The 20,323-nt window shown below is 37.8% G+C and overlaps 1 protein-coding gene across 2 annotated transcripts in view; it reads right to left on the reverse strand.

The window, feature by feature from the left end:
• LOC149289057 (sialate:O-sulfotransferase 2-like) overlaps window positions 1–17,003 on the reverse strand; it is a 76,699-nt gene extending 59,696 nt beyond the window's left edge. The window contains exons 1-3 of one of the 2 annotated variants that reach the window (XM_089491076.1): window positions 16,621–17,003; window positions 13,749–13,755; window positions 3,245–3,254 (exon numbers count right to left, since the gene is read on the reverse strand). In XM_089491076.1, the coding sequence (XP_089347202.1) occupies window positions 3,245–3,254; window positions 13,749–13,755; window positions 16,621–17,003 (400 nt within the window). The remainder of the gene's footprint in view (window positions 1–3,244; window positions 3,255–13,748; window positions 13,756–16,620) is intronic. The other variant, XM_089491077.1, reaches the window with a different exon arrangement.
• Between the last annotated feature and the right edge of the window lie 3,320 nt (window positions 17,004–20,323).

Below are 20,323 nucleotides of genomic sequence, written 5' to 3' on the forward strand. Positions count from 1 at the left end.
ACTAGACACCCCAGGGTATTCCAAATGCTGTTATTTTAACCCTTTCCATGCACCAATTATAGAACTACACTTTGTCAAACTTTGTAATAGTAATTTTTTATTTTATTTTTTCACACAAATTGTACTTTAGTTATAGATATACAGGTCCTGGTATATGCCACTGTCAAACAACATGCCAATGTGTGTTCAGGAACATCTCCTGAGTGCAGTGATACCCGACATGCATGGGTTTGTCGGGTTGTTTCAGATTTAAAATGCCACATTTGGGAAGTGCGCTTTTTTTCTCCATTTTGGTCAGTCTGTACCTATGCCCTATATTTGAGCTAGGCCACTCCAATTTACCCCATCAGCCATTTTTTTTATATATTAGACACCCCTTGGGTATTTGAAGTGCTTTTATTTTAACTCTTTGTTGAGATTTTTGAGAATTTTTAGCACTTGCTCAAAATAATAAACTTTATTTTTTAATTTAATTTTATTTTTTTAATACTTTTTTTATATTTTTTTTTACACATTTTGCTGGTACTGGATGGTTCATCTAGTGACATCACTGCATAATTATTTTTAAATGTTAGCACATTTTTTTTTAATTTTTTTTTCCATTTTTTATTTATTTTTATTTTTTTTTGAATATTTTACTAATCACATAGTGATTAGAAAGCTGGGCTCCATTGACTTGCATGGTTGAATGCAGTACCTGTATTCAACCAGCAAGTGGAGCCAGTTCTCTAGAGGGTCTGGAGACCCTCTAGCGAACTTTTTCGTCTTTATTGTTTTATTTCCCGGGCCGCCGCCATCTTGCTTGATGGCGAAGATCACCGGCAGCGGCGGCTGTGACCGCTCTCCGGAGCGGTCACAGCCCACCCAGAGGTAAGTGTTTGGTGTCGCTGGATGCCTCCTGATCGAGGCATTCCAGCGACACCATTTAAGTTTAGGAGGTGATCGTTGATCGCCCCCTAAACGCTTTTAAAACGGGCGTCCGCCGCCATACAATGTATGGCGGCTGTTGACGCCCGGGGAGGGGCCAGACATGGCCCCCGATGCCGATCTCGGCCTTGCTGAATGCCTCGACATCGAGGCATTGCAGCAAGGCCGTTTAAGCGAAGAAAGTGATCCTTGATCACTTTCTAAGCTTATTTAATTTTTTGACGGTTCAGGACCGTCAAAGGTCATTTAGTGACCTTCTTGTTATGATGGTCCTGAACCGGCAAAGGTCGCGAAGGGGTTAATGAACAGGTCATCAGAGAACAACAGATAGCGTCCCTATTTTTTTATCTAATATTATATTCCCTATTTATACATTCAGTTACCTTACTAGCACTTGCAGTAGCTGTCTGAGATTGAAAACTGTTGCTAACTGTATTGTCTACAAGTATTCTTAAGTCCTTTTCATGTAATTAATTATTTAACACAACCCCATTTAAGGTATAATTTATGTATTTATTTATGTTCCCAAAATGCATAACTTTGCATTTGTCAACATTAAAATTCAACTACCATTTGGCTGCCTAGTGCACCTATTTGAACAAATCTTCTTACAGGGAAGTAATGCCTAGTTCAGACTGCATTTCCTTCCCTAAATTGTGTGTTATCTACAAACACTGGCACATGGCTTTCACTGCTCATTGCAGGATCATTAATCAAGACATTAAATAAATGGACCTGGGGCAGGACTCTGTGGTACACCACTTACTACATTTGTTCATTTGGAGAATTTTGCATTAACAACAACTCTCCACTTCAATCTAGGTGCAAAAAATGTTACCTTTAAATTTGCAGAGTAACCTTTTTATAAGGAACTGTATCAAATGCTTAAGCAAAATCCAAATAAATCACATCTACTGAAAGACCTTGGTCTATATTTTTGTTCACCTCTTTATATAATGCAATTAAAAAGTTGAGTTACCTTATAAAGTATGCCAAACATTTTAAGAAAAAAAAGGGAATGTGAATATGCTACTTTTTATTTGCTAGTATTTTCAAAGAATGTGATGTAGTTGAAAGTGGTTGATTGTAAAATATCCATGTGATGCTTTGGTTGAAGAATTTGACACACTATAAACAGATTTTTTTCTGTGGTTTATATAAATTACACATAAACCAAGTTGTTCAGCCACCAGCTTGTCTGGGCATCATTTGCACCACTTGTATACTTTCTCTGTCCTTAATATGGATTCCAATGTAGTCAATTTTGGTGAACATGTGATGAACATTAGCTGACGGTAAACACTAAGCATTAAATATACTAAACAATTGTATATGCAAGGCCCAAAATAAATGAATTACAATCCCAATCTCTAAGAAGTTTAAGTGATGATTTGTGCTAGAATATAACATGGAAAGTGTATAAAACAGTCTTTTGAGTCAAGATTAAGAGCTGCTACAGTGTGTAACAATGCAGAACTGGTACTGAGAAATTGATGGATTTGAGTCTAGTGCTATGCAATCAAATTACATGATTACGTATATGACAAGTCTGATAATGAAGACTATATCACACAGACTGGAAGCAGTGTTAAGATCCAGGAGCAAGTAATCTGTCAGACAGAACAAAATCAAAATTTACATTAAGTACCTTTTTATAACTATAGATAGTAATGTCTATAACTTTATAAACCACAATGTTAAAATCAGGTACTGAGGGTTTTGTTTAAATGGCTTTCTTTAGATTTCATTATTTTCATCCTATCATCTAATTTACCATAAAAAAAAATATAAACATGGTAAAAAAAAAATGAAAAAAGCAAATGAACATACCTACTAAATATATTCTACTATTTTTCCTGAGTTTAGAAATATATAATATTTTAATGGGTTTTTGCTCTTTTTTGCACGTTATAGGCCAATAAGTACAAGTAGCATATTACTAATTCAAAACCTTTTTTTTTCTAAAATTGGTCATTCTGCCCCATGTCCTATTTTGGGCATCTTTGAAGCTGGTCAGTTCAATTTACCCCCATCAAACATATATGAAAACTAGACACCCCAAGGTATTTCAAATGATAGTATTTTCCATGCACTAATTCTACTACCAGCCCTTGTCAAACTTTGTGGTAGAGGTTTGTGTGTGTGTTTTTTTCAGCTCCTGGTATATGGCACAGCTGAACAGGCCAACATATAATGTTCATTAGATATACAGTATGTAGCCTGTGTCAGGACAGGATACACTACAGTATAGCTTACTGGGTAAGCGTAGGCTGGTGAGCGTAGAACAGGCCAGTAAATAGCATTATGAAAGAGCTACCCCACTGTATCTTAATAATTTCCAGGAAAATTTAATTTGCCAGGGTACTTAAGGTTTGCTGGGTAATATGTTTTACAACCCAGGAGTTGCAGTAAACAGGTTTCAGGCAGACCCACAAGAGACGATAAAAGTAAAGTACATGCATACGATTGCTGTAAAATCATATACATGAAGGTCAGATGACAAAAGCATGTTAGTAAACATTTCCTTTGTCTCTGTTTCCTGCCTCACTCTGATCATGAGTAGGGAAGATAGACAGAGAACTGTGATACAAAGTGTTTCCAGCATGCCAAACTTGTTACAGTGCTTACATACAAAGTGTGCCAATGTTGCCCTGTCCTCTTGTCTAGTGCTTGGGTTCTGTGCCAGATGCAACATTGCCTTTGACATATTGTGACATGCAACAATGATATTCCAATAATATTTGTCTATCATCCAGTTGGCATAACCACCCTTAAAGTTATACCACATAGTGAACCTAGGCCTTACTTGCATGACACTACTGCCAATGTGAGCCTCAATTACTATTGCTACCTATACCTAACATTTCCCACTATTTTTGCTTCCCTATGTAACATAGAATGTGTGTCTTTCTGACTTGCCAGCATTCTAATAGCTAATTGTTGGGAAAGCAATAGAGAAGTGAAGTGATACAGGATTGAGGCAATCTCGATGGTAGTGAGGAAACAAAAGGGATTTGGTAGAGAACAATAAGAACTAGTCACCACAGTGAAATTGGCATATAAACAAGTGGGTACAGTGTGTCCTTGGAGCAGTATGGTGTGATCTGCATCTGAAGATAGGCCTTGAGCAAGGTAAGAGGTTGTGAGTGTCAGTAAGAGTGTGAGAGAGAGTATGTTAGTGTTTATGTTTCCTATTTGATTGTGTGGGTATCAGTGTATGGTGTTAGAGTGAGTATGTGTGTTAGTGTATGGTGTTAGAATAACTGTGGATATTAGCTTATGGTATTAGAGAGGGTATGTGTGAATGCAAAGAAAACGAGACAGAGTGCAAATAGAACGCAAAAAATACATCTGATGTCTTGACTATAGTTTATCATACCTACCCAGCCATAAATCAACACTTTTACAGACACCAGTTCCAACAAAGGAAAATAAATTAGCCTAGGCTTTATTTAGCATTCATATTTCCTACATACAATATCTTCATTTTGTTTTGAAGAGCCAGAATCCGCAATTATATTTCCTGCCCTACTTAACCTCTTCTTCTCATATAAATATTTAATATGTGAAGCCAGAGTTTTCCAAGTTCAGGCGTGAAGGGCAATCAACAAGTTGTATTTCCACATTAACACATACCTACTACAAGTGAATTTCCAATCATGATTTGAGCAAACTGAGCTAATTAGACAAACATCAAAACCTTGCTTCCAGGCCGACCTTCATGGATGAACTGAAAAATACTAGGGTATATTGTTCATTTTACCACTTAAGTAATAAACTAAATTATAATAAATTAATTTATTTAGTGGCAGTCAAATGCAGCAACAATGAAGAATGCATATTAAAGTACTTTTGCCAAATACATTCAGATGTTACATATATAGCTATATATATATTTAAAGTGCACATGATGGCTGGAGTGTCGCTTTAGAGTAGCTTTAGAGTAGTACATATAACTGAACGAAATTAAATTTGATATGGCAAAAAGAAGCAATTTCCCAGTGCATTTTAAGTTTAAGTACAGGCCAATTTAAAAAAGCAAGCTATTATCAGTTTGGTTCATCGTCATATGATTTCTAGAGCTTGAGTCAGGTTGAGCACAAAATAACTGACATATCTTGTACATTATTTAACCTATAATAAATTAATTTCACTGTTCAGGAATATCTTAATAAGGAATATCTTACTGAGGGAAAATGAGTTACGTTCCTAGTGGCCCTAAAATCATTCCTAATGGTGACTCCAATCCCCTAAAATAAGAATACTAAGAATAAAATGAAAATATTTATATATATTTAATGATCCATCCCATTTATTGACTAAAAGTGCCAGCGCTAAATTGTTACAAAGTAGTCAGTGAATCAACTTCCAGACCATAGTAAAGCAACATGCACTAATCCTCTAACCCAGGCGCGTCCAACATGCGGCCCACGACATGGAGGTCTGCAGCAGTAACTGCAACTCCACACGTAGGTGGATGCACAGGGTACACCACACCCGATCACTCTGAACAGCAGGGGCGCATTGGGTGGGGACAAGAGGAACAGGGGAACGGCTGTCCTCCTGGCTCTAGCCACCTGCGGAAGTACATTGTGAGGCCAGAATAATAGAGAAAGAGAAGCATTTCTGCACCTCTCTTTCTCTGCAAATATGTCTGCTTTACTCTGGCTCCTTGGAGTTCTTCTCCAAAAGGGTGGAGCCACAAGGACAGTCTCTCCCCCATTCCTCCAATCACAGATCCCTCCCCTCATGCTGCCCTCGTCAACTGATGCTTCCCTGCCATTCAGAGTGCCCGGCTGGAGGTGGTGCCTAAAAAGCTCTTTTATCAAAGTGCTCCGGAAGGCCTGCTTCACCGACAAGCAGAAGAAGAAAAAAGATGAGGGGAGAAGCAGATGAAAAAAAGAAGACAGAACAAAAAAAGGCCTTATATCTTAAGAAGCACTAATGGTCAAAACATTTTTATGTTTTTTATCTTGTATCTAATATTTGTGTCTGCTATAGGAAATAACGAGCCTCTTTTCTCTCCATAGGGTTGCAAAAAAAAGTATTGGTGTTGCTCCAGTTCACAAAGAAGATGAATGGAAAGGCATATCGTGGAAATGGTATTTCTTTGAGAGATAGTGATTCACCAGAAAAACATAAGTGTGATCTTGTGCCTTTGCATTGCTGTTATACAACTCAGGGCTCGACAAACCCCCGGGTGCCTGGTCGCCATGGCGACTAGAAACCATGTTCTGGTGCCCAGGGTTTTGCAGGGGAGCCATCATGAATCAGGTGTAGCAGGTGCCATGAGGCGCCCAGTGGGATCACATAATGCATGCTACGTAGCTCCGCCTGGTGCCTTGTGTCACACGGTTCACTGTGCACCCGCAGTAAAGCATAGAGTGCTAGATTCACAATGGTAGAAGATAGGCAGCGACGTGGCAGGTGAGTAATTTATGTGAGTATGTATATACTATAGTGCTGGAGTCAATGTGTGTGTGTATACTATAGTACCAGTGTGCCAGAGTCAGTATAGCTACTGTACTGCCAGATTCAGTGTGTATGTGTCCACTGTGTCCAGTGTGTATTTGCATATATGTATAGTTTTAGCCAGTGTGTGTGTGTGTGCATGTGTATAAGAGCGTGGTGCTAGCCTATATGGTGTTGTTACAGCATGGCATTAGCATGAGTGTTAGTCAATGGGTACAAACAACATTTTACTTATGAAAATGAATACATATATTTTGATATATAAGATAAAATAAGGCAAATATGTTAAATATAGAATATAAATGGTAGCTCGTACTGGAAGATGATACAATTTAACTAAATCTTCTGCTCTACATAATTTTTGAAATATTTTCAAACAAAATCCATGCATAAATATTCTGTTTCCATAGCAACTATCCATCCTTGTACAGTATTTGTTAACTTATTTTAAGATTTTGTACCCAAATAGTGTATGAATAATATAACAGATTGAGATCATTTACAGTAATCTGATTTCTTATGATGCCAAAAAGAGTATTTCTTGTATCCATCCAGCAATATGCAACCCTCAAAACCTAATTAGTCTCTCTGTTACATGGGGTTACTAAAACTTTCTGACCATGTTAGCCATATAAATACCAAAGCTTTGTTCCAACCTTATTACTGAACCAACCTCATCGCTATGCTAATATCAGAAGGCAATCAAACATTTTAATAAGACTGGAGCAACAAGATTCTAGGTGTCCAAACTGGGGCACCTTGATTGGGACATGGCTATAGATAGGGAGGGTCAAAAACTAACATCAAAATAAAAACTAAATACCCATTAAAATGTAAATATACAGTACAGTTCTGTATTTCAAAACTATAACCTGTCCTAATCAGTGCCAAATAGACCTGCATCCTGTGTATATGCATTGTCTCTGTGTATATGCATTGTATGTGCTTTCTTAAGACTGCCTGGTGCTAGCCCTAACGGCATGAATGGCTAGTACCAACCCCTCACAAAGTCACTCACCCAGAAGAGGGTGAGCTTTGGGTAGCCTACGCTGGGATGTTCCCAGATATGATAATTGACATCATCCACTCTCTATTTTCTTCATGTTTGCTGCCGTTGCACAAGAGACAAATGGGCAGTTCTGGGATGTCGTGGGACACACACTATTTTTAATGTCGGAGTGGGGGGGGGGTGCCACTCACGCGACCCAAAGTTTCCCCTTAGAGACCCGGAGAAGGAGTGCTTCACCTGGAGTCTCTGGATGAAAACCTTGAGAGTTTGCAGGCATGGTAGTCACCTGATTTAAAATAAGTACATGACTAATGTTTAAGGGTGTATGGCACAGTTCTGTGGAACAGAAAAACTATACAGAGTGCTTTTAGGAAAATAATATGTGTAGACGCAGAGCCATTGTGCTGTTCCATATAAATGAATTAGTCCCTGGTGTAGCAGTTTACATAGGAAAGTTTATTTCAATCTGTTCTCGTCTGAAAGAAAGTTCCAAATATTCATTAAGAACCATTGCCTGTCTCAAGCTCTGGCTTGTGAAGCATTGGCTGAAGTGTTTCAGTCTTTTGATTCATAATAGGGTAAATGGATAAGTGCTTTTTGACCCAGCAGTTTTTGTGCTTCCGTATACTAAAGATTCTGCTGCCTGACAACTCCGGCTTTCAAACACTTGAAAGAGAAGTGTTTATGAAGCATACGCACTGCAAGGTTGAGTTGGAACTGTAGATGGGTAACATAACCCTTCAGAATGCATTTCTCATAGAACACTTAGGTGGGAAGTGTTTAAGTGCTGGAGATGTCAACAAGTTCAGATCGCCTTTAGCCAAAGACATTGTGAAATTAGCAACAAAAGGACAAGTGGGGAAAAGGCACTAAGCCATATGACCTCATAAAACTGAACTCTTAGAAAACCGTAGAGAAGAGTTATAACAGCCTAAAAGAACATATTTTCATCTAGAATATATAGGCAAGACGATACAAGATAATTTTACATAAAAATGTTAAAGTGATAGTCATTTGTAAAAAAATAGCTTATGCCTCTTTAACAGAAGTTACATTATTTTTTTTTATTTAAGGACAATTATTACAATCATTTTGTTGCAACAATTAGTGAGTCACTACAACAGAATCTTTTCAACGGGATATTAAAAGATTACTCCCTGAATTTATACACTGTGGATGTTGCAATACAATTTAAATGAGAAATTAACTTAACAGGGGGTATCATAACAAAAACATTTACTAGAAAAAGTCTTTATGCTTTGTTTAGAAATGACCCAGTAGATAAGTTGCCATATTGCTAACTAGGTAACTTTTACCAAGTCAATTTGCATTTTTATCATTATAAATTATAAAGTGTTTTAACAGAGGTTAATTGCTGTGGGCACTTTACATATGGCTTGGAACAGACAAGCTGCCGTGATTGACAGTTTATTCTCACTAACCATCTGTTAAATCTTTACATGTCAATTCAAATCACTCTAATGGATTGTACCAGTTTAGCTTAAGAATCAGTTGAACTGCTTGCTCTCAGTTGTGCCTGATTAACTTTCTCCTGCTGGAGAAATGCATTACACAGCTCACAGACAAGATATCACGCCCTGTTTTTTTTGCTGTGATTAAAAGATGAAACACTTTTATATATTTCTTGTACTACAGAGTCTATATGTTTTCAATAACAGCTCAATGTATGCAGAACACTATGAATTCTCATGTTACTCAGCATTGGCCATGCAGCATATAACTTTTCCAGGTCATCTGGTTGGGAATAGGGTAAAGAATTTAAAACATATTTGCCTTGGTGACTTTATTGTAATAATCCAACAATTGCATACACATACTGTATTCAAATGGAATAAAATTTAGTAAAAAGTGGCTTGCATTTGCTTTTTTTAATACATTTTCCATATTACCATCCTTTAATGAAAAACACTAGCAGACCTTTAACACCTCAGGAAAATGACATTTAAGAGACCACATTTCAAGAACTTGTAATGATATATTATATCCCAGCTGCTAAACTGAATAGAAAGGAGCTGATCTGTAATTATATCTACTTTCCCCCTAAAGCTTCTTTATAGTTGATTTTTTTTCCCCATACAAAATCACACATATGAATGACGCACACAAAGAGTCACCTCTTAGTGAACCCAGCTATGCTCATAAATGAATGGCTGGCTTATCTCAAGAGTACATCTCCAAACATTTCAGGTGTTCAAACTGGCACACCTGTGTTGGGGGTGTGGTAAGAGGTGGGGAAGGACCAGCTCCGGAAGTGGGTGGGGCAGGAGGAGTGGTCAACTTAAACCCACCCACCAACCTTTTTTGAAATCCAATGTTGGAACTGCAATGGAGCAGTTTGGAACCTTTATTGACTTTTCACCCTCCTGAACTAGTGAGGGGAGATCAGAGGATCTCCTCAACCGGTTCATGCTCCCCACTGCCTGCAAGAAAAAGGCAGTGGGGAAGCTACCTGGTACAGCAGGACAATGTAAAAACAGGACTGTCGGGAAACATGGGAGGGGGTGTTATGAATAAAGACCTAATACTAGTTGTCATTTTATTGTACATTTGGATGTACAATGTCTAGACATGAAATATGAAGCGTTTTATGTTCATGTTGGATGCCTTTTTTTAATTGTTTTTATTTAGGTCTTCTCCATTGGTCCATGTTAGTAAAATCATTAAATTATGTAACATTCAATGTCATAACCTTATAATTTAACAGGCAACTTTTGATATCTGACAGCAACAAAAATGTATATGGTTTGCTATTTATCTCTACAAGGTGAAGTATGCTATATCCTTGCATGTTCAGTACATAGCACTATTCATTTATATTTTTCTTTCTGTCTAATTACCGGTAACTAAATGCAATAAAACCATCATTGCTAATATGACTTTACATGGAATCCCATTATGCTGTATTAATGTCTAACCCTAATCCCCGATAGCTAGTAGACCACAGCATTTAAGCATGTGAACAAAGAAAAAAGCCATTGATAGTATTTTTTAATTTCTACAATTAAGATCAATGAGAAAAATATATGCTTCTAAAATACATAACAAGGAGATACTAATATTGCAAATATTAATGATGCCAAAAGGATATTTCAACTGTATCTAGTGTGCTAACACACAGATGATTTATCTTATATAAAACATGTCTCGGTCAATAATGAGAATGTGTACCCAATTACATTCAGCCTATTTTAATTAAAAATATTATTACTTTGTGCTAAATAAAGTGGAAATACAGAAGTATTTTCCAAAGATATGGAAAAATTAGCAGCAGATACTTGTCCAAAGGGATTTGAGTCCAATCAAGCAAAATGTAATCATTGCTCGTTAATTTGAGCTGTAAGCTTAATTTCCACAAATAACAACCTAAATACACCTGGTTTTTTTTCCAGAAGACACCTGGTGATGGAAAACTCATTGTGGAAAATATTCTGACAGCACGGTATAAATCAGGCTTTGGCACAACGTGAACTGGATAAAGACGAATAACACAGGGTTGTGTTTAGCAAGGCAGTTGTCGGTAACCATGTAGCTTAGGTGTGTATTAGTTATGTTTTAAATAAATTGGCACAATATTTACGTAAATATGTGAACATCTTTAAATTTCAATCTAGGATTTACTATTACTATTAGTACACAACACATCGCAAAGGTATAATAAGAAATTAACAGCATTAATTATGCATGGAGGGGTAATTTTATTAAAAAATACTAACCATTCAATTAGAAGCTGTATGAAATTATTATAACTTTATGATAGAAGACATCACTGGCTTTGATATAGAAGCATGATTTTTAGATTGTGTGGTGACCAGAGCTGATTCTGCCAATTTACCCTTATCTGTAATGAGAACATGTATACAGTCTGAACTAAATTTCTTCTTCATTAATGACAATGTCAAGCTTGAGTATCATTAGACATACAGCCATATATACAACCATGGTGCCTGTGTATTGCTTCAGAGTCACAAATACCACTTTGAAACAGCTTGTGCTAATGACCCTCCTGGATATAGAAAACTGGACATGGCGTAATCATCTGCTAATTTATGTCATAGTCAGAGTAATACTGGAAGTGATTAAAGTAGACATGCAAACTGCTGTAGGCATCAAATTTCTAATCAATCTGGGCATATCACATATAACTAATGTGCTCAGCCCAGGTGTAGTTCTTGATAAATGCAGGAAGTCTTTCTAAAACATTTCCCATGAATAAAAAAATCTAAAAATTCTCCCTCCAGCCAAACCTAAAACCTTGACACATTTCCTAATATGTAGGTTAAGAGCTCTGAAGAGCATGGCCCTCGCCCTCTTTTTAATTAGTTTTAGAATAATATCTATGTGGCAGTAGTACTGAAGAATAAGATGCTGGTGGTTTTTAAAGATAAAATAGAATCAACCCCCGAATCCTCCAGGACACGGGAGCAGGGTCTTGACACGCCCTGCTCCCCGCCCATTTCCTCTTTAAACGCGGGAACGAGTGCTGACATCAGCGGGAACGTCCCCAATATCAGTGGATCTGCCCACCAACGTCAACTGGGCCGCCCACCAACGTCAACAGGACCACCCACCGATGTCAACGGGTCCGCCCGCTGACGTCAGTGGGCAGTCCTGGCCGCGTCCCACAAGGGAAGGCTCCCAGTAGCCAAGGCTAAGAAGTTCTCAGGTATGGAAATCAGAACAGACTACACATGATTTCAGGCCTGACTAAAGTGCCAGGGCTACCTAGTAATTCACAATTTGGCCCTACATTATTTTAATGGTTTTAAATTCCTTTGATTTTTGTTTAGGCTCTTTCGACTCTGATGTAAGACAGAGTTCCCAATGCAGATATCATACTTGACAATCACAGTGAAAGAAATTTTCAGACAGCAGTGACTTCCACAATAGAACAAAGAAAGGCGATGTGTTCTTTTTCCTGAAAGACCATAAATAAAATCATAGTATTTGGCTAACAATGGGACAGGGAATGCAGGAGGAAATTATTGTCTTCTCCCTCTGTTTGTACGTTGTCCACACTGTCAGGAAAATAAGCTGTACATGTTCAAACACCAATAATAGGCATTTAAGAAGGATCTATTTTTGTCATCACTAGAAAAGAAGATGATTACTATAGGCAGACTAAGGAGATTGTGACTAATACTGAAGATTTACAGACTGCGCCTGTCTAGAGGAGTATGTTCAGCTAAGTCTGGCATATGTTGTCATTATATTGCTATCATCATTGCATAGACTTTGTGGTACTGTAAAATAATAAGAATAAGCACATATTCTTTGATTTGGCAATCAAAGACACTGTTTATTTGAAAACAAAATGTATTCATGAAAGGGTGGCAGATCTGTAGTATTTTTGCATGGCTTAAAAATTAGATGTGTGGATTTGTCAAATTATACAATGCACAATAGTATATATGTGTGTGTACCTGAGATATAGACACCTTTTTCAGGTACTCCAAATATGCAGCTGATAAAGGTGTCTTAAGGGTTGAATTTACATTTCAGTCAACCATGTGAAAAAGAAGTTTCATCTCTTCAAGAAAAAATAAAATATGTAAAAAAAAATACCACAGAGGTTTATTCACTAAGGGGAGAGTTAAGAGGATAGTTATGTTTTACCTTCTGGACTTCACTATACATTATGAAATTCCAACTCCTGCTACTGCAAGAAGAGCTTGGCTAGGCTTGTATAATATAATGCATGCAATATATATGCATAGATAAATTACATATTTCTTGGAGTCGTCAAACCCATTAAATTATGCATTATTCCGCATCTGTTTAGAACTTCTGGTGTAATATGATTTGTGTTCCACACCTACAGTAGGAGAATTATGCTCTAAACGGCCTAAACAGGAACTGTTTTCTAGTGGCCAAAAAAAGAAAAGGGGTCCTTTATTTGTGCTTAACATAGTGTGAGACATTTGCACTCGCTAAATCTGACTCAGGATATGCAAATAACAAAAGTATGAATTGCCATACTGCAACCTCATTACATTATGCAAATATACAGTATACATGTCATGTTACTGAGTTCATTATTTATAAAGCACTGGGAAGTCCGTTGTGCAAGTTCTCCCACTTACAAAGATGAGAGAGGCCTGTAATTTTCACCATAGGTACACTTCAACTATGAGAGACAGAATTGGGGGAAAGAATACAGGAAATCACATTGTCTGATTTTTAAAGAATTTATTTGCAAATTATGGTGGAAAATAAGTATTTGGTCAATAACAAAAGTTCATATCAATACTTTGTTATATACCCTTTGTTGGCAATGACAGAGGTCAAACACTCTCTCTAAGTCTTCACAAGGTTTTCACACACTGTTGCTGGTATTTTGAACCATTCCTCCATGCAGATCTCCTCTAGAGCAGTGATGTTTTGGGGCTGTCGCTGGGCAACACGGACTTTCAACTGATAAGCATTCCTTGCCAGGTTTAACCAGAAGTTTTTGGGTGAAGTAATGTTTTGCCCAAAGCTTCAAGTTAGTATCTTTAATATCTAGGCTGGGTAGCTATATGTGGTAATGCCTACTCTGCTCTTATTGTACCCATTCATGCCTACTTCCTCGCCCTCCAAAGTAAAAATAGCACTATTCCTGCCCCTGATCACATCCCCAAGAGAGGTAGTGATCTGGACAGTCAGCCCAGCAAAGTTCCCATGTATGCTGATAAGGTCCCTTTAACCTATTATGATATTGACAAAATGAGTGCCAATAGCAAACCCTAAGGGTTGATATTTTAGATGGCAACACATGATGTTATGAGTTACTTCTTCAATATAGACTTTATCACTCTGGTCTCTCACTTTTACCCTCACAATCCCTTTCTCTTACTCTTTCTTCATGTAGAAAAGGGTAATTAAGGCTGTTAAGAGGAAATAAATTACAGAGGTATCAACGTACAGCTCAAGCACTCAACACATAAAAATACACAGATTTTTATATTGGCACATATGCCACTCTCTTATTGGAATTACCCAGAATTATCTGTATAATTAATTTTTGTACTATATTCCTGAAAAATGCCATATATATATATATATATATATATATATATATATAGCAATTATTCCAGAAATGACCTCACTAATTATACCACAATTTTGAATTGAATTTACATACACAAGCCAAGCTGGGTTTACCTGCAATGGAATTGACTAAGAGAATGATTTTGAGCTGACTCTGGATCATACTCCTTCTCATGAGCTGGGAAGAGTTTAGGCCAATGTTGGCTGGGCCAGCAATAGTGGTGCCTTTTAAATCTGAGCTCCCCAGCCTCCCCTCCTGTCCTTGCCTTCAGGAGAACAAACCCAAAAATATCATTTTTGAACAACGCTGAATATTCCTTACTTCTTCTTAGCCACATACAATAAAAATATGTTTGTGGGTATTTTTGCTCTATAATAGGTACTGTGGTCAGAAAACCAATTATAAACAAAGAATTGGTGGTTTAATCTAAATTCAGTTATTGTACATTCTAGTGATCTTGTTTCATATTTCATTTGTGTTCATATTACTGGTATTGCTGATTCTATTTCACTAAATATCAAAATAACCCATTACACAATTGTCACTTGAGCAGTGTTCTGTAGCAATGTGTTACAATGCAAATTTCCACCAGTCCACTTCATCAATGCCACTAAGTCTCCAGCGTTTTAAGATTTAAGGTTGCTGTTTTTTGGGAAAACCAATATTGTGATTTTTGCAGCAATTATACAATCATTTTGAAACAGAACAGTTATATTCTACTTTGTCTGGAAATAAATGAACCAATGAAAGTTGAAAGCACAGCAATGTATTCAATATATAAGATGTTTTTGAGACACAAATGAGCCAAAGTTATTTTTACCTCTTGTTGAATTTTTGAGGAAAGTTTGATATTTTCTGAGATTTGAACACTTTTCGCTGCCTGATGCCTCACAGACAATCATGGTGTCAGCATGTGCTGATAGCAAAAACTGCAGAGGAACAGATTAATCAGTAGGCATAAGATGCCTGTAGTTTTAACCGTTCTGTAGGGTCTTTTCAAAGCTGGGATTTTAGGTGATCAATATTAAATATGGATGAATATTGTCACTAATTCACATTACTGCCAGGAAACAAGTCAGAACTTGTGCAAATGGACCCAAAGCGATTCGGATACGCTTTTTGTTTTTGGTTCATTTGTTTTCGGAAAGCGGATTTAGTTTCATTCCCTTTTAGTTCAGACAAAATTTGGAAGGGTTTTTCCCATTCAGGAAACTAAATTTGTTTTCACTCACACTCTCGCAGACACACACTCACACAAGTGTTTCTACATCTCTCAGCAATATCCTAGCTTTTGGAGTACTTGCAGAAAAGGGTGTACCACAGAGACAGTTTCTCCCTGTTTCTCAGGGACAAGGGTGTGGGTAGAGGCTCTGCCCTTTTGCAGAAGTACCTAGATAATGGAGCTAATAATGGCGGAGAAGTGGACAAAGAAAAAAGATAGAAGAAAGAAGACAGAAGACCAAGAAGAGGCAAGAGAAGAAGCAAGGCTCCGGAAAAGGAGATAGGGACACAGAAATGGTTGACGGAGAAGGTAGGGAAACATTGAGAGGGAGCATGAGAGAGCATGAGTGTGAGAGTAATGAAAGCAATGAAATGCAAACAAAAATTTGGAGCTCTTGGTAGATTTTGTTACATTTTGTGCACAGAGAATCTGCAGAGTGTATATGTCAGTTACTGTTCTTAACTATCATAATTTTTTATGTGAAAGTAACAACTCTTTATTTTTCGGGTACAGATTTGTTTCACCATTTTTCATAAACTAATGTGTTGTTTACATGTATGTTTTAAATTCTTAAGTCTGCTATACCCACCACCCTCCCATCCCAGTTTTCCCTTCACTTTGTGGCTCCAACACTAAGGATAGATTCTAAAATGACTTGGATGGAATATGATGTGGAGGTTACGCAGGATGACCCAATAATGCCAAGGAGCAGGTTAAGTTTACACTTTTCCAATCTTACCTTGTTGGATGTCGATGTGTTTTCTAACTCAGCTCATTTACAATTAAACAAGCCGCCTAACAATTTGGAAGTTAGTGATATACTTATTACTGACTAAATTAATCCAACCTTAAAGACCACATGCAAGATTGCTGGACTTGTTATCTGTAATTGTGAAATACATAATGAATATTTTAATACTTGCAATAAATGTAATTGCTGACTTACCTCTTCCTTCCTCCTGTTCTCTTATGACTCTCCCTTTCAAAGCTCTGTTCCAGGTCCCTCCAAAATTTTGTTTGTTTCTCTCTGGTAATCCTTTTGCTGGGTTTTTTAACCATGGTCCATATCTCCGTGGTGGACTTGGAGACTCTGGAGCTTCTTTAAATACTCTACTTAATTGGGCAACCCCGATATCCTGGTGTTCTGCTCCAGCACTGGTGCCATCTACCAAAGGCCTATCATTGTCAGATGCAATATGTTCCCCTTCAAAATTAGCATGGAGAAAAACCACACTTCCAGCAGTCAGGTACAGAATAATGAATGTGAAAAAGCGTACAGGCTTCCGTCGAAAATAGCGCTGGAACTTTACAATTATTTTGGCCATATCTTGTACATTATTCTTTTTTTTCTTTGTTATAATTTTACTATCCACAAGAGAAAACTATATCTCCATACCTGCAAAGTACCACTTTGCATATTCTGAACATCATACACAAAAATAAAAATAAAGAGAAACTTGCATTATACGAAAATATTTTGCAATACAAAAATTATCTTTGAGAAAAAAAATATCTTTCCACTAAAAGTGTGCTGGAAAAATAAAAATTGATTTCTTTTCAGTCGTTGTGCTATGGCTTCCATTTCTTTTCATTTCATTTCTTGTCTATAAATGTTCCAAAGGGGAGCCCTAGAGATGCCATTGATGGACAGATCATTTTAAGAAAATTGAGAGTTTGAAGGTGGTTGAAAAACTGATCAGCTGACACAGCTCTTTCTCATTCTCTTGGCTTTCAGCTCCTAAGCACAGATTCGTGGCTGCGTTGCTTTAATGGAAATGACAGTCTCTTTTTCAGCAAAGCAGAGAGGTCCCCAGGTACAAAAGACTCACAGGAACCCTTTTTTTAAATAATCCGTCATTCACTTTGGTCCAAGATGAAGATACTGCACCTATAAGTCAAAAAGAAAAACACAAGCTTATCAGCTCTTACAGTCTTTGAAGCATTTCATGTAGCATTTCATGATTTGTGTTAAGAAAATATATATTTTTTAAAATATGCAGATACATACCTTTACAAAAAACGTGTTTTTAATGTGATTAAACCTTCAGAGCGAAGAATAAAACAGATCTGTGCTCAGCATGCTAGAGAGCTCAAGTGAATGTTTATCTAAATGGAACAACTCTTTTAAAAGGACAGCTCTGAAGAAGTCCTATACTTAATAAAAGACTGAGTTCAAATAAAAAAAATAACATTTTCCTTTTGGTTTCTTTAAACAATGTACTTGAGTGGTGTTACTATCCATTCTGATTTCACCTGAGCAGCCTTGGACTAAAAAGCTAAGTTCCAAGTACTGGATTTATGTTTTTATTTCCAGGGGAATTCTGTAACCTTATGTGTATGCCAGTTATGGTGACAAAAGCCAAATACCACACTTAGAAGGGCCCTGGAACAGGTAAAGAGGCAATGTTTACTGTGAGGAAGAGGGAGAGAGAGAGACAGCATTTTGTTTTCTTCATCTCTCTACTTTATCTTGTTTTTCTCTTTCTTTGTTTATTTTGTCACTTTCTTCTCTCCTTATCCTTTCTCTCTTTCATCTCATCCCCTTCTCTTTTCTTGTCTCTCATCTGAAGAGCCCATGAGCCATCTCTTAAAGAGTGTACAGGAAATGGACACTGCAAAAGGTGGGAACCCTAACTGGAGGGCAGTTATATTTTATTTCTAATATTTCTCAGCTAGGCTTATACATTATGGTTTACAAAATCATGCGTCTTTGTGGTTCATGCAATCTCTCTATCATTGCGCATTACAGCCCCCTCCTGGTCCAGTTAATGTCTTTCTTGATCACTTCTAGACATGCCTTCCGAACTTCCTAAATGCTAAAGTCCCCTCTCTCGTTCCCAATTGACTCCCTATTAAGCCCCGTTTCTTAAGTAAATGCAGATACCGTACCAGAAACCATAAAGCACACTACATGTGCACAGTCAAGCTTATATAAACCACAGCAAATACTTTTAACCCTCTCAATACTGACATTCTGTGAATAATACCATATTTGCTCGATTATAAGACGACCCCCCAAAATCTGAATATTAATTTATGAAAAAAAAGAAAAAGCCTGAATATATGACGACCCTACAGGAAAAAAGTTTTACCAGTAAATGTTAATTCATGTAAACTATGTGAACAATTATTTGTTAAGAAAAGCTATGATTCAGAAAAATATTTTGTTTTTGTTTTTCCTTTTTTTCAACCTGCCCCCCCAGTTATGCACATCTGCCCCCAGAAATGCCTTATACCCTCTAAATGCCACTGTGCCCCATGATACGCCTTTTAACCCTCTATATGCCACTGTGCCCCATGATATGCCTTTTGACCCCCCTATGTGCCACTCTGCCTCCAGAATTGCCTTATACCCCTATATGCCACTCTGGCATTTAGGGGGTTAAAAGGCATATTATGGGGCAGAGTGGCATATAGGGAGGTATAAGGCATTTCAGGAGGCAGAGTGGCGCATAGAGGGTTAAAAGGCATTTCTGGAGGCAGAGTGGCATTAAGGGGGTTAAAAGGCATTTCACAGAGCACTCTGCCTCCAGAAATGCCTTATGCCCGCCCCCCCATTTAACACTCCCTCCCCCTCCCTCCTCCAAACTTACCGGTGCTTCTGAGTCCCCGGTGCTTAGTCCGGGCAGCGTGTAGAGCTCTACATGCTGCCCGGACTAAGCACCGGGGACTCAGAAGCACCGGTAAGTTGGGGGGGGGGGCATAACACAGGAGGATCCAGGTCCCCTGCATCTGAGTCCCCGGTGCTTAGTCCGGGCAGCGTGTAGAGCTCTACGCGAATTTCGTTGAGCTCTACACGCTGCCCACACTAAGCACCAGGGACTGAGAAGCACTGGTAAATTGGGGGGGGGGGGGGGATAACACAGGAGGAAGATCCAGGTCCCCTGCATCGCTGCGGGGGATCTGGATCTTAGTCTCATAGTCAGACCTATTTGAAGTCTGATTATAAGACGACCCCGATTATAAGACGAGGGGTATTTTTCACAGCATTTGCTCTGGAAAAAACCTTGTCTTATAATCGGGAAATACGGTATACTTCAATAAACACTAATCATAAAAGACACATGTTTCTAATCTGATTTAGATCCATTCCCAGCCTATTTTCTGGGAGTTTAGCCAGCTGCTGCAATCAGCATTTGCTGTGTGAATGGAGTGCATCAACCTCGTTCTGTATCTTTATTTTCATCTCATTGGTGGTTAAGTGGTTTTGCTGTTCTTACAACACATGCTCTAGTGATATGGTCATTTCTGGCTTACGTGAATTTTGGCCAAGAATGGTTGTTGTTATGCATGTAGCCAGGAGCATTTTGTTTATTGACACATTTGTATCCAGAACAAACATTCTGTGTTTTCTGACTTTGCGTTTCAATCCCTATGGCTGCGTCTACTGAAAGCAGGGAGCATACCTCAATATGCTTTAGGCACATGATCAATAACAATGGGAATAGCAGGAGCCAATTACTTGTCTGCTAGCTGCTGCTTCGATGAAGGGGGTGCCACCAAGTATGTACAAGAGGCTTACATACTACAGCATTTCTGGTTTCAGTAAAGGTAACCAAGGGATGAGTTAAATTAGAAATAACTAAAGAATGCATGTTCTAATGTGCATGCCTTGTAGCCTATGCAAAATGGACAACACATTTGG

The sequence above is a fragment of the Sceloporus occidentalis genome, unplaced genomic scaffold (assembly GCF_023333645.1).
Source record: "Sceloporus occidentalis isolate IW3139 unplaced genomic scaffold, rSceOcc1.0.p SCAF_48, whole genome shotgun sequence".
NCBI classification, from domain to species: domain Eukaryota; kingdom Metazoa; phylum Chordata; class Lepidosauria; order Squamata; family Phrynosomatidae; genus Sceloporus; species Sceloporus occidentalis.